We start from the raw sequence: 12675 nt of genomic DNA, 5'->3' as shown, positions 1-12675 counted from the left end.
CTAATTTAATAACAGGTAAGTACTTATAAGTTACTTAGGAATTAGTTAGTAACTAAGAATATAGCTTAATTCCTTTAAAATTTATAGCTTAAAAAATTCTGTTTATAATATAATACTTTTATACTAGTAAATATTTACTCTAGCTTTTATAATAAGGATTAAATTATAGTAATAATTTAAAAGTAGTGTTTAATCTCTTATCCTAATAAATAGGATATTAATAGTCTTATATTTCTCTAAAACATGGACTAAAACTTAAGAGTAAGTATTTATTAAGTAATAGCCACCTAGTTACTAAACACTAATTAAGTGCTTAGGACTATATCTAAGAATATTATTATAATCCTTAAGGTATTATAATTTTATATACTTTTTAAAAATAAATCTAGCTCCTTTCACGCCTCTTATTCTTTAAAGTTAATATATTTTATAAAAGAATTTATTCTAAAAAGATTAATAAGGTTTTTTTTGCCATATTTATGCCAGATTAGTATAAAAGTAAGTACTATATTTTAACTACTTAGTAAATAATTACTAACCACCTACCTACTAGTTATTATATTACTTCAGGTTTTTACTAGCATTAATTCTACTAAGGGTTATTATTTATTATTTAAGCAGGTCTTTAGCCTTATTTAAAGGATTTCTTATTAGCTAATACTTTTTAATCCTATTCACGGCACTGGGATTCATGGTATTATTATTAATATAAATTTTAAATAATATACAGGTAATTACTTGCTAACCACTTTAAAAGCACTAACTAATTACTTAAGACTTGGCTGCTATCTTTTTAAGATTAATCCTTAACACTAAAATATAATATAATATTTATAATATATTATTATCTTCTGCAGGGTCTATTTTTAAAGATTAATCTTAAAAAGTATTAAAACTTATAAGCATGGCTTTTCTTTTTAAAGCTAAATAATAAGTCTCTTAGATTATTAATCTAAAAATAATTATAATTATTTATTAAATCTTTTAATAAGTAAATTAACCACTTGCTAACTACTTAATAAGTTATTATTAACTAATTTAAAGTACAAGACTATTAATATCCAGAATTAGGTAATCTAAAAGAAAGGCGCAGTAATTAAAATAGGATTAAATAAAGCATGCTTAAAAATTTAGTCTTATTACTTTAATATACTATAAAATTATATAAATACTATTAAGCAGTCCTATTAAAAGTTATATGCATCTGGCAAGTACTTAACTTTAGTTTAGGTAGTTAAAAAGTAAGTCTTTAAGTACTTACCAAGCGCCTTAAACTAGTTAGTAAATATACTAATATACCTAGTTTTGTAAAGCTAGATAAAAATAATATCCTATAGTATAATAGCTTCCAGGAGTTTAATATTTACTACTTTTATTAAACTTTTAACATGGAGGCTAATTATCTTTAATATATAAGTTAGGAAAGTAAGTTTTAAAAAGATTAGATTAAATACTTGCTAACCACTTGCTAACCACTTGCTATTAGGAAGCCAAAAATACTAAAGGTCTGCTATATCTTCTTTAATAAAGAGTAAATTAGCTTTGCTATTACTACCAGGTAATATAAGATTAAGGTCTTAAAATTCTTTAAGAACTAGTAATAATAAGTAAGTATACTAAGTACTTTATAAATAATTTTAAAATAATTTATAAGTGCTTATTAGGTTATTAGGTTAGTTAGGTCTAGTAACCTTTAACATGCTATTTTAATAAATACCTTAAATTTAAAATAAAAATATTAAGAGCTTAAGGTAAAGAATCTTAAGCTAAAGTTTTAATAAAAAAGGGCTAATCTTAAGAAAAAAAAGGATATTTAACTACAGTAACTTTAAAATAAAAAGTTAAAACTTAATTTTATAAAAAAAAAATATATATATATAAAAAGCCCAGGAGCCTAAGCTAAGTAATTTATAATTAATTTATAAGTACTTTTTAAGTAGTTAAGGAATATTATGCTAGAGACTAGATATATATTTTATACTAAGATATACTATAAACTAACTAAATAAAACATTACTTATATAATATAGCTACTGGAGATAGTAATTTAAAGCTAATTTATTATTTTTTTAATTATCTTATTACTTACTAAATACCTAAGAAGTAATAATATTATTTTTTAAAATAAACTAGTAATAAAATACCTTTTATGGCAATAGTTATATAATTCTTTACAAGATAATAGTAATTAATATAAAAGATATTATGCGGGCTAAAAGATTATAAAGGTCGCATGGCTGCCAAGACTATTAAGTAAGCAGATTTATCCCGCACGAGAAAAAAGTTGACCTCAGGTCACCTGCAACCACGAAATCTCTCGCTCCGTCGCGTTTCTCCTCACGATTTCCCCGCAAACCCACTCTACGCCTCTCCTCTGTTGGTCGCCCTCGTCCTCGCCCATCATGAGGCAACCGGCCCAGGGCGTCGGCCGTGCCGCTGCCAAGGCCTGGAAATTCAAAGCCCCCGCTTATAGGCCCGGTAACCTTGACGCGTTCCAACCGGCCACGCCTCTTCCCGATTCCTTAGATTCCGCCTTACCCAAAGCACAAACCCGCGATTACCCCGAAACCTGGAAGGCTCCCTCTGTAGAGCCTCAAGATTCTCCCACTGCCCCCGCTCTCAAAGGCTTACAAGACTCTCTCGCTTCACCGAGAGCCACCAATGACTCGACCTCTGGTCAAATGATGCCTTTGCTGGAATCGATCAAAGCGCAGCAAGAGCAGCAGGCGTCATACGCTTCGCTTGTCAAGACCATCGAGAACAGCAATGCATCGACTGCTGAGAAATATCAGAATCTAATAGCCGCCACTTTGAGTTACCATAACGACTCACAAGACCTGATGAAGAAACACCATTTGGAATCCCTGAAGGCCACTTCCGAAAGCCAGGACGCCATCATTTCGGTTTGCATCTCCTCTTGTTCTTATGTGTTGCGCATAACTGATAGACGCCTTCTAAACCATAGGCAATCGCCGACCTTGGCAACAAGTCGTTGAGGGCTGGCCCGGCTCGCTCCGATTACGACACTTTGAAGGTAAATACGCTCAGTGCCCGGGAAGTCGAGGCATTTTTATCTCGTAAGCTCGACAAAAACCCAAGAATACTCGGACAAAGATTAGCAAAAGTACGTTTGCCCTTTTCGTAATGCACTGGGTGTCCATGTTACTTACATCTGGTAGGAAGAACTAAGTTACTACAAAGTTATTGTTGATGGGGATGCGATGCCAGTATGTGCTCCCACTCCAACACTTTTCCCGAATCACACCGCCCCTATGTGCCTGGCTGATCCACCCTGCTCATAGTTTCACCCATCGTACGTTCAACAAGGCTTTAATGGTGGTAGAGCATTGATCCGGCAGTTCAAAAACAGGGTTCGCGCATATGTGGAAGAACTTATTCCTATGAACCGTACCATGCGGCGGCGGAGTCAGATTAATGACCTCGATATCATAATCCGTGTCTATTCAAACGTCCAAGACCTGGGGAAAGTATACTGCGAGAATGAGCACATCTCCTCAGAATCAGTTTTTCATGACTTTATTCGAGGGTTTAATACCAGCGCAAGTTGTGACTTTACGGACGCCGGCGCAGGGCTTGACAAGGCTGACAGGAAGGTGATATGTAAGTAGCCTGATCATTGGAGGGCCCCATGAGCTAATTCGCCGTGATGCTATAGACCAGTTCCGTGATGCCTTTCTCGACTTCCACTGTCATCATGTGCTATTTTGTGGTGCGAGTGACACTGGATACTTTGATATGCTTCGCAAAGCTAAAAATCAAACCAGTCGTCTAACTCTGGTCGAGGCGGTGCCATTCCCCGCCTTGATTCAGCCGTTCAAGGAGGTTTTTGACATTGCACAATTCCCGGACATATTCCTATCAAAGCCGTTAGATCATAAGCGGCTACCCACCCTCGATCGGAGTTACCTAAAGTATGAGCCTCATGCAGTCGATGGATCCACTCCCGAAACGCCGCCACGTCCAGGCTCATCAGAAGACCGCCTGGCCGCCATTGAAAGCAGTTTGGCCGAGATGATCAATTTGCTCCAAGAGCCGAGGTCACACACTCATCAATCGGCCGGCCATTTGTCTACCATAAATCCCGATCCTCTCGCCGATTTCGCGAGGCCGTCGGGCAACCTCGATGAGGGTCTCCACTACCAGTCTAGCAGCCACCGAGAGCCAGTTGGAGATATCTACAGTGCTGACATCAGGGATGAACATGGCCAAGGCATCAAGATGGAAACGGACACGCCACGCGAATCTGAGCCCGCACCAAGCCCAGGGAACTCTTCGGAAGACCCTGAGAGCCAAACCCCCATAGACCCCCAAGAATCAACTAACGAGGCTGCGCAACCCGAACACGCCGACGCCGACGCCGACGCCGACGGGCAGACAGACCCTCTCCAAAAGCTAGCCGACAAGCGGGAGCTCCTCCTAAAGTACATCGACCGACTCAATGCCTCCCTCTTAAAGATCGTAGAATTCCATGGCGACGAAAACGAATACTTGCACAGCCAGGCCAGGCGCCGCCTTGGGGACAACCGGGATTGGAAGCGCCTGAGCGCCAAATTTAAAACACTCAGCAACGACCCGGTCCTCGCAGAGATGAACCTATGCAGAACGGCGGGACTAATCCACGTCAGACTCGAAAACCTCATATCCACGCTCAAGGATGCGAATGAGGAAATATATGATCAGTTCATCCGATCCAACCACGCTATTCAGGTGACCACGTCGCAGCTTCGCGACTTTGCGACGACGTACCGCCGCTCCTCGTGGCATGCCTTCAACAAGCAAGCCTCAAAGGCTATTCGCAAAACCCGCCACGGTTGATGGCTCTAGGGCCCCATGAGAGGGGAGGCCGGTTGGCGTAGTGCGGTCGCTCTACAGCCGCAGCCGCTGCTGGAATGTGAGCTGAGCCTTTCTCCACAGCGCTAGATCGGTGGTGGACTGTACCTGGACTCCTGTCGCTGCTGAATGCGACGACGCAGGAAGATATGTCTGCTCTCTGTTCATGGCACTGCTATTAGCAAGCCTTGGCTCGCTACCTACCTGTTCCCTGGCTCTCGACGTCAAGCCGCCCTCGCGCAATGCAATTGTGTCGTTGCGGGATGATGCATCCCGGTCATCGAACTAGACGTGTCTTTGCGTATAGCTTGGAAGATATCGATATTGTACATACGGAACTAGTACTGTATTTATAGGAAGCCTCGGTACATTTGTCCAATATACTCCTTTCGGATTCTCTGACTTGTTGTTTCGTCAGTGATTCCATGCATCTACCTATGCGCTCCCCATCTCACCGTACAGTCTACTAATCGCGACGGCATGCCGCCGGGCGGCGTCTTGCTCTAGCATATTTAGACCTCGCTAAACCGTCAAACCTAGGCAAGTCCTTACAGAGCGTTCCAATCCCTAGGCATGGTTTCCCCAACCGACTTGGCCCAGAGGAACTACTACATCGTCCAGCCTCAGTCATCTCTCCGGTGCGAGGGTACTGCTAGAGACATTTGTCTTACTCTTACCCTAGGTACGTTAAGAAGTATCCAAACGTTACAAAGTTTATGTTCCCTCGCCTGTGGATTTATCTACCTGGCATCGCCCTTACTACTCCTAACGCAACAGACTCGCTTACCTAGCTCCTCCCTTCTCTCCACCTCAACCTCAACCTCGACCTCGACCTCTACTGTCCCTCCTCCCATTTCCCCTCCTCCTCTCCCTGCCCCTGTCCAAACCCCTTGATCTCCCCATTCTCCCAAATCCTCTTCTCATTCCCCCGAAGCGCAAGACTAATCATAGCATTAACAAGAAAATCAAGCCTAACAGACGGAACCAAGCCCCAAAGTAAATCCCTCACTGCCCCCGCCGCACTCGGAACAAGGCCCGGGCGCATGATATAGGCTTCGAAGGCGTCACTGTGGGAAGCTGCGTGGCGGAGGAGGATGTTTTCGGATTCACCCTGCACGTCTTCGGTTAAGATGGTTTTATTGAAGGGGAGGGGGGAAAGGGGGAAGAAGGGGCATACTCGGAGCTTCCAGAAATCATTCCAGTACCACAGGGCCCGCTCCTGGTCTCGCTCGGCTGCTATGCCGGAGATGAATATGAAGCGGAACTTCTTGCCCGCCTTAGCGTCAGTGGACGATAGCTCGGTGAACGCTTTTGAAGCCGCGGCAAGATAATCAAGCGAGATTACTCTCTTCTCCTCCTCATTTAATTCTTTAAGCTTGGCGGGTGTAATGCCGATTGTCCAGAGGCATGCCGATGCACCGCGGATTTCATCCGTGAGAGCTGGATCCGAGTAAGAGAGGAAATCGGACTCGGTTATTTTGAGCACGCGGAGTTTGGGGTTCGTCAGGTGGGGGTTTGAGGATAGGAGGTCACGGCGTGTGAGGGCGATGATGGAGGTTATGCGTGGGTTTGAGAGGCAGGCTGTTAGTAGTTCGGTGCCTATGTAGCCGGTGGCGCCGGTGAGGATTATTTTCATTGTGGACTCGTGGCTCAGAGGTGGATTTGGATGAGGTCTTGAGGCTAGGTAGGGTAAGTTTTTGGGATATTGTGAAAGGTTCGATGGGGTAGGTTGAGCAGAGATGAAGATGAAGATGTGCTGCGGGGATGGGGATTGTGAAGTTGAAGGATGAGGAATACGAGGGGGCTGTGCTTAAGCCCGGTTATCCCCGGAAGGACCAATAGGTCTTCTTCAGTATAGCGCGCAAAATATAACCGCTTTGGTAACAACTACACGACGCAGGAGCGCATCGTTATTGCTTGAGATGATATAGAGATAAGAGGGTTGGGTCCCTTGTTTCCTACCTAGGGGTATGCTTATCTCTGCTGGCGGGACTTAGCACATGCCTCATAATGCCTTACTCTTTCTCCCAACCGTCGAGGTGACCGGATAGCGGATAATAATGTTTCCTGGGTGCATACCTAGACAGACTTGGGCTACCTAGGTAGGTAGGGAACTATACTAGGTATGTCATACCGGATGCTTCCACTCTCATTTGCCCTGATGCAATTCAAAAAGGGGGACGCAAACCCCACAAAACGTGCGGTATAATATTCAATGGTCCCGCTGTACTTGGCCAAATGGAAGGTCGCATAACCATATGTATACACTGAGATGACTGGTTGGGCTGTGCCGACTTTTCTTAAGGTTGCCGGGATGCGTACCGAGTACCTAGACTGCGAGGTTACGTGCACCTCGTCAATGAATAAACCGCACCAACAACACGACAAAGTATAAGGTAGATAGTATGCGCTCATCTTCTAGGTACCAGCAGCCGCTAGCTGCTAGGCGATTTAGCCACAGAATCGGATGAGAGAAGTGAACAGAACAGTATGAGGGATGCAAAAATGCCGCATTTCCTGGTGTCCTACGGTAACCAGGCACATCCTCCTCCGGCATGACCCTAAACGCCCCGTAAAGTACAACAGGCTCCTGCAGCGCAATTTGGCGCTGTACTGCGAACGTAATATTGCCGTACCTGGAAAAGAACTATTGTATCAGCTGGAAGTAATCCGTACGCAGGATACGCTGAGCGGTGCTAGCAATGCAGGCGCGACCGCATGGTTATCGCCCGGCTTTACTGGATACTGGCGAACGTGGATGGAGCAAACAACAGTACCGCCGGTGGTATCTCCTGGTCCTACAGGAGTGAGGTCACACGCAAAGTAGGTATTCGCGCATCCAAAGCCCTAGGTTAGACGTAAACTCCACGCTTGGCAGATTTCAATATCGACTGCACCCCCGCGAAGGAGATGGTCCGTGCGAGGACCCTGACTGATGCCTAGGTATGTATGCGAGTCATGATTGGGAAATAAATGTTGAGGCGTTTTGGTCGACGTGGTGGATCTGCAGTTCAAATATTTGTCTTGGACCTCGGGACCCTACGGTATAAAATGAGAAGTCAATCAGCCCCATGAGGACAGTTGAAGAGCGGAAGGGTCTGATGAAGGGTATAGTCATGAGCTACAGCACGAAATACTTACCGCTCATGTAGGGGAATGTCAAATACAGAGGGCCATAGTACGCATGCATCCATGATCTGCATGCGGCGCCATCGGTTGGGTAGACTCTGCCTTGGGGCTTGAATGGCTCAACGGAGCAACTACCGATGGAAGAGAACCCCGCAGTCTATGAAAATTGGAAGGGGCGCATAATCACGACCATACCTAGTTCATTAAAGCGGGGGCTCGGGCTGGGGTGGTAAGGCTGCAGGTGCTCGGGCGGGAGAGCAACAACCTACTGCAGGGCGTCAGTTTATCATCTGCAGATGGTGCGAACTCAAGACATTCCATTTGCTTTGGCAAAAGAGCAGCCGAATGGCATTGAAATTCCAACTGTATGATCCCGTGGTTCATCCCACTGTTCATTGTGCTCGCAGTGTTCCGTAGAATATCCACCTTTTGGTATGCGGAGCATCCCGTCGGCCCGCACCGACCCCATTCTTACCTGCATAAATGACAATTGTATACCCAAATCAAGTAAATGTATTGGAGATGCGAGCGCCCGTTGGACGCCATAGGGGAGTGGTCAGCTGAGTGTGACGCCGAAAGAGGAATCAAGGGAGGAGAGCGACATCGAGGGACGAATGAAATTTTCGCCACAGTGTAGGGCCGTGTACGCAGTGCCGCGGACATGGTCTCACCCAAGTAGCTAACACTGGAGGAGGCGAAGCGCGAACCTCCGCTTTCCCGTCATTAACTGGATAGGGTATGTGTACTTTGGCCTGTTGTGGACTACGAACCTCGTGGGACTCCCTCTGGCAGCTAGATACTGGATACTGCTGGTGCTGATAGGGTCGATTCACTGGCGCACATGTGAGAAAAAGAAGCAAATTGTGACCAAACGTGATCGAGCAACAGGGAGAAGGCCAGCAAGGCAACGCCGTCACGAGCACGGAGTGTGATCCTCTTTACGATCCCGGGAGGGGTAATATAGAAGGACAAATGATCAAATGATACGTCGTCAAGGTCTCTGTTGGTTGGGGCATGGAACCTGGAAGTCTATAAATACAGCCAACTCTCCCGCCCAGAGGTATCCAAGCTCAAGCCTTCAAGCATTCTCAAAAACACCAGCTCCGCGCTCAGCTTATTGCCCAATCTCAGACTCGCTATTCTCACTACATTTCTCCAACCTTATCCTCCCTTCACCATGCGCATCGTACCCCTTGCTCTGGCCCTCCTGGCCAGCGGTCTAGCTGTCATTGCGGCCCCTGCCGCTGAGTCCGAGTCTGCTGCTGTCGCCGACTTTGCCGCTGTTGCCGATGTGGCCGGTGCTGATACAGTGGTATCGGCAGTGGACACTCTCTCTGAAGCCGAGTCCCTCGTTCCCGTTGGCAGCATCGAGAAACGACAAAGACGGCCCGAGCCCAATTGCGCTGATGACAGGAAGGTCAACTGTGGAGTATGCACAATCAAGCCTGAGCCTTCCGAGTCCCTCACCATTCTATTCTTCCCGCACTCTTCTATTCGTCCTGCACCATATTGCAGCGTGGAACTATGTGGACTAACATTGTTCTTTCTTCCAAGGTATGCAATGGTACCAGCTGTAGAATTGGATTCAAGAACTTGTGAATTTCTCCCCTAACACTGCAACATTGAATCATCGAATCCTTGCTGGAAAACGACGCTAGCAATATATAGATGCTGACCCTGCTTATCTCTATATAGTCCTCGTAATGCTGGCAGTGTATTGTTCCCTCCTTATTGATTACTGCCTTGATTCATGCTGACATCTATCCTCTTGTACAGTGTACCAGGCATAGTGGAGCTGGCGATGGCAAGAGATGCTGGAATACCAACTTCGGTGGACCGAGGCACGTTTATTGCCCCGGAGGTTGGAGGAACTAGGGGTTCGGTGCTAGTGAACCACGTCCTGGCCCACGATTTATTGGTGGTCTAGGTACGCTTGGTTGTGAAAGGCACCTATTATGGTGCTTTACGAAGAGATGGAACAGAATTTAGTATCCCAACAATCATCCTTCACGACAAGGCAGTTCCAGGCAGGAAGCTTCTGGCGCCGGCTTGCCTGTCCTAGCCTGATACGCTCGTTACGAATGTTATGTTCTTATGTTGTTATGCCCTTATGTACTTAGTTTGCTTGCGCTATCCCTATGCTATTCAACAAACAGGGTATAGCTAATGAATGGTATTGCTCTTACGACTCTACTTGTCCGTCATCAGTCTTCCAGAGGCCCGGAGGAATAATAATGATACCATAACCCATTGCGTCCTCGACGCAAAGACGCAGTAAGCAACTCTCTAAATGCGGTGTGCCGTAGGGTCGAACATTTGCCTACATGTCCTAAGTATAATATGCAGCCATCATTGATACCAGAAGGCTGTCATCTTTCGATGAATCTTGTTCCACGAAATAGTGAGACACCCAATATCCGCGGCTATCAAGTATTTTATTCATTTCGTCCTGCATTTTCCAGAATGGTGCGAATATTCGCAGTCTCTCGAATGGACTCAACGTGCGCGAGAGCCATTTGCCTGGCGACCCCAGCTGCTGTCAGAGCAGCTGACCGCGCATGACAAAGAAGTTGAGCACATATAGGACTGATGCATGCAAGCTATCCCCGGCGCGGGCCGCTCCATGGAATCCTGCGTGCTGCCAATGGAGAACTCGCAGCTGCACACGACGCAGATCCCGTGGACAGTGGCACTGATGCGTCTGGTCAGGAGACTACCCAAAGGAGAGCGTCCCCGACAGCCTTAGTAGAGCTGATCATAGCACTAAAGTAGTTGCGCTGCAGTACCCTGCATATCCGTCACACGGTGCCATCCGAGCACCTGCAGCCCTAAGCGCTTAGGTATGTGTCGCAATCTAAGCCCCGCGATGATGTTCTTATATTGTCTGTAGTTAGCATGTAATCGATCTGCTATTGAATCTTGTAGGTAAGCGGGTTTGCTGTCGTTTCATTGCTCAGCCATAGCGCCATCGATGGCCATCAACCCAGCCAGAAGATCGCAATGGAAGTCTCATTAGCACTCAGAGGAACATTATTTCAAATGGTTGACGTTTGAGAAATAAAGGAACTTCGAGACGTCATGGTCAACCGATACTGGGCATTCCGTTGGGAAATATACGTATTCGGAGGTATCTCGAAGATGTTCTGTTGGGTGGCTGTGGAAATATATATTTGGAGTGTGTGGATTTCATGATTTTACACCAAAACTAATCAATTGCAGGCTAACTAACCCAAGCAGCATAAGAATCACAAACATAGCATTTCTAGTCAGTTTGGTATAAAGCCTGCCTAGTTGAATGGCCAAAGATTCTACCGATTGCAGCACCCCATTACGGTGGCGGGGCAGTCCCTCCCCACCGCGTCGACCCCGCCATTCCTCCCCAACCCAACAACCCCTGACTTACACCAAGCCAAGCACAACGCCACAACCCGCCATGTTCAATTTAGACACCAAGCTCCCAGAGACAAGTGCCTTCGTGCACCTGCACCTCCTAAACGGCGGGAGCATGACCGCCAAATACCACAAACTGCACGCGGGCGAACGCGCAGAGGAATTCCGCCTTTACAACTGGGCGTTTTTCATCCGCCATCCCACGAAGCAGAGGAATGTTGTTTGGGATTTGGGAATGTCGTCGGTTCGTCTTTCCCGAATTTTGCTATTTATGGTTGATGTTGATTCTTGGGTTGCCTGAAGAACCCAGAGGATTTCCCACCAGTCATCGGGAACGGCGTGATTCAGGTCGCGAAGATTTTGGATCCAAAGGAGTCGATTGTGTGCCAGATTCAGAGACGGACTGGAGTGAGAGCGGAGGAAGTTGATACGGTTCTGCTCAGGTACGACCCTTCTACCCCCTTCCACCCCCCTCCACCTGGTTATCACTGACAGAGAGTCGACAGTCACGCACACTTCGACCACTGCCGCCCAATAATCCCCCTCTTCCCAAACGCAACCGCGCACTTCGGCCCCGGAACAAGCGAATTCTGCGCCCCGGGGCATCTCTCTGACCCGTCCTCCCCCTGGGACGGCCGGTTCTTCGACCCCAAAAATGCAACAGAACGCTGGTCCACACTCCGCGGCCCCTGGGTACCATTCGGACCTTTCGAAGCTGCAATGGACTTCTTCGGCGACGGCAGTTTCTGGATTGTCCAGGCGCCGGGGCATATGCCGGGTAACCTAGCCGCGTGCGCGAGGCTTGAAAGCGGGGAATGGGTTATGCTGGGCAGTGACTGCTGTCATTCGAGAAGCCTTCTTGATGGGAGCAAGGAGATCGCGACGTTTGAGGTTCCCGGTGGTGGGGTTGGGTGTTTGCATATGGATATCCGTGCTGCGAGGGATACGTTATCGAGGATGAGGGTTATGGAAAGGGAATGTGGTGTTCATGTTGCGCTGGCTCATGATGCGAGTTGGATGCTGGAGGAGAAGGAATCCGTGCTGATGTCGCTGCTCGATAAAGAATTTAAGAGGGATATCCGGAGGGCTTTGCCGAAGCAGGAGCCGTTTTAGGTGGAAAATACCCTGGGCAGCGATCTAGGTTTTCGATAGAACCCCTACCATAGAATAGACTATGTTGGAGAAAGGGGAACTGATAGAGAGCAGAGTGAGAAGTGATTTAGCAATTTGCTCTGATCACAGATAAATGAAGTGGCGAGCGGAAGAAATGTACTAAACTGCCCAAGGTGGCCTCTGAATTCTGGC

General features: G+C 46.5%; 3 protein-coding genes across 3 annotated transcripts; 2 read left to right on the top strand and 1 right to left on the bottom strand.

Moving 5' to 3' along the window:
* Window positions 1-3081: 3081 nt before the first annotated feature.
* BDW74DRAFT_103657 (uncharacterized protein) lies at window positions 3082-4956 on the top strand. The gene is made up of 4 exons (XM_073721574.1): window positions 3082-3124; window positions 3180-3227; window positions 3303-3621; window positions 3677-4956. Exons 2-4 carry the CDS (start codon window positions 3222-3224, stop codon window positions 4834-4836), a joined length of 1485 nt encoding a protein of 494 aa, XP_073578840.1. The 5' UTR covers window positions 3082-3124; window positions 3180-3221; the 3' UTR covers window positions 4837-4956.
* Window positions 4957-5632: 676 nt separating this feature from the next.
* Window positions 5633-6595, bottom strand: BDW74DRAFT_162392 (putative nucleoside-diphosphate-sugar epimerase). Its single transcript, XM_073725953.1, has 2 exons — window positions 6029-6595; window positions 5633-5962 (listed from the first exon to the last, which is right to left on the bottom strand). Exons 1-2 carry the CDS (start codon window positions 6485-6487, stop codon window positions 5687-5689), a joined length of 735 nt encoding a protein of 244 aa, XP_073578839.1. The 5' UTR covers window positions 6488-6595; the 3' UTR covers window positions 5633-5686.
* A 4733-nt stretch (window positions 6596-11328) lies between these two features.
* BDW74DRAFT_162390 (MBL fold metallo-hydrolase) lies at window positions 11329-12652 on the top strand. Its single transcript, XM_073725952.1, has 3 exons — window positions 11329-11614; window positions 11674-11813; window positions 11877-12652. The coding sequence occupies exons 1-3, from the start codon at window positions 11414-11416 to the stop codon at window positions 12481-12483; spliced, it is 948 nt and encodes a 315-aa protein (XP_073578838.1). The 5' UTR covers window positions 11329-11413; the 3' UTR covers window positions 12484-12652.
* Window positions 12653-12675: the final 23 nt, after the last annotated feature.

The sequence above is a fragment of the Aspergillus multicolor genome (assembly GCF_047715735.1).
Source record: "Aspergillus multicolor strain CBS 133.54 unplaced genomic scaffold BDW74scaffold_41, whole genome shotgun sequence".
Classification (NCBI taxonomy): Eukaryota; Fungi; Ascomycota; class Eurotiomycetes; order Eurotiales; family Aspergillaceae; genus Aspergillus; species Aspergillus multicolor.
Note: the sequence above shows the minus strand (reverse complement) of the source record. Positions and strands in the feature narration are given on the sequence as shown.

Excerpts from the sequence above, each read along its gene's own strand:
- BDW74DRAFT_103657 (XM_073721574.1), top strand. Across the intron at positions 3,622-3,676 it reads GGCTGACAGGAAGGTGATAT|ACCAGTTCCGTGATGCCTTT; the intron begins GTAAGTAGCCTG and ends GTGATGCTATAG.
- BDW74DRAFT_162392 (XM_073725953.1), bottom strand. The coding sequence starts at position 6,487 with ATGAAAATAATCCTCACCGGCGCCACCGGCTACATAGGCACCGAACTA. Across the intron at positions 5,963-6,028 it reads ATGATTTCTGGAAGCTCCGA|GGTGAATCCGAAAACATCCT; the intron begins GTATGCCCCTTC and ends GAAGACGTGCAG.
- BDW74DRAFT_162390 (XM_073725952.1), top strand. The coding sequence starts at position 11,414 with ATGTTCAATTTAGACACCAAGCTCCCAGAGACAAGTGCCTTCGTGCAC. Across the intron at positions 11,615-11,673 it reads GGGATTTGGGAATGTCGTCG|AACCCAGAGGATTTCCCACC; the intron begins GTTCGTCTTTCC and ends GGTTGCCTGAAG. Across the intron at positions 11,814-11,876 it reads GTTGATACGGTTCTGCTCAG|TCACGCACACTTCGACCACT; the intron begins GTACGACCCTTC and ends GAGAGTCGACAG.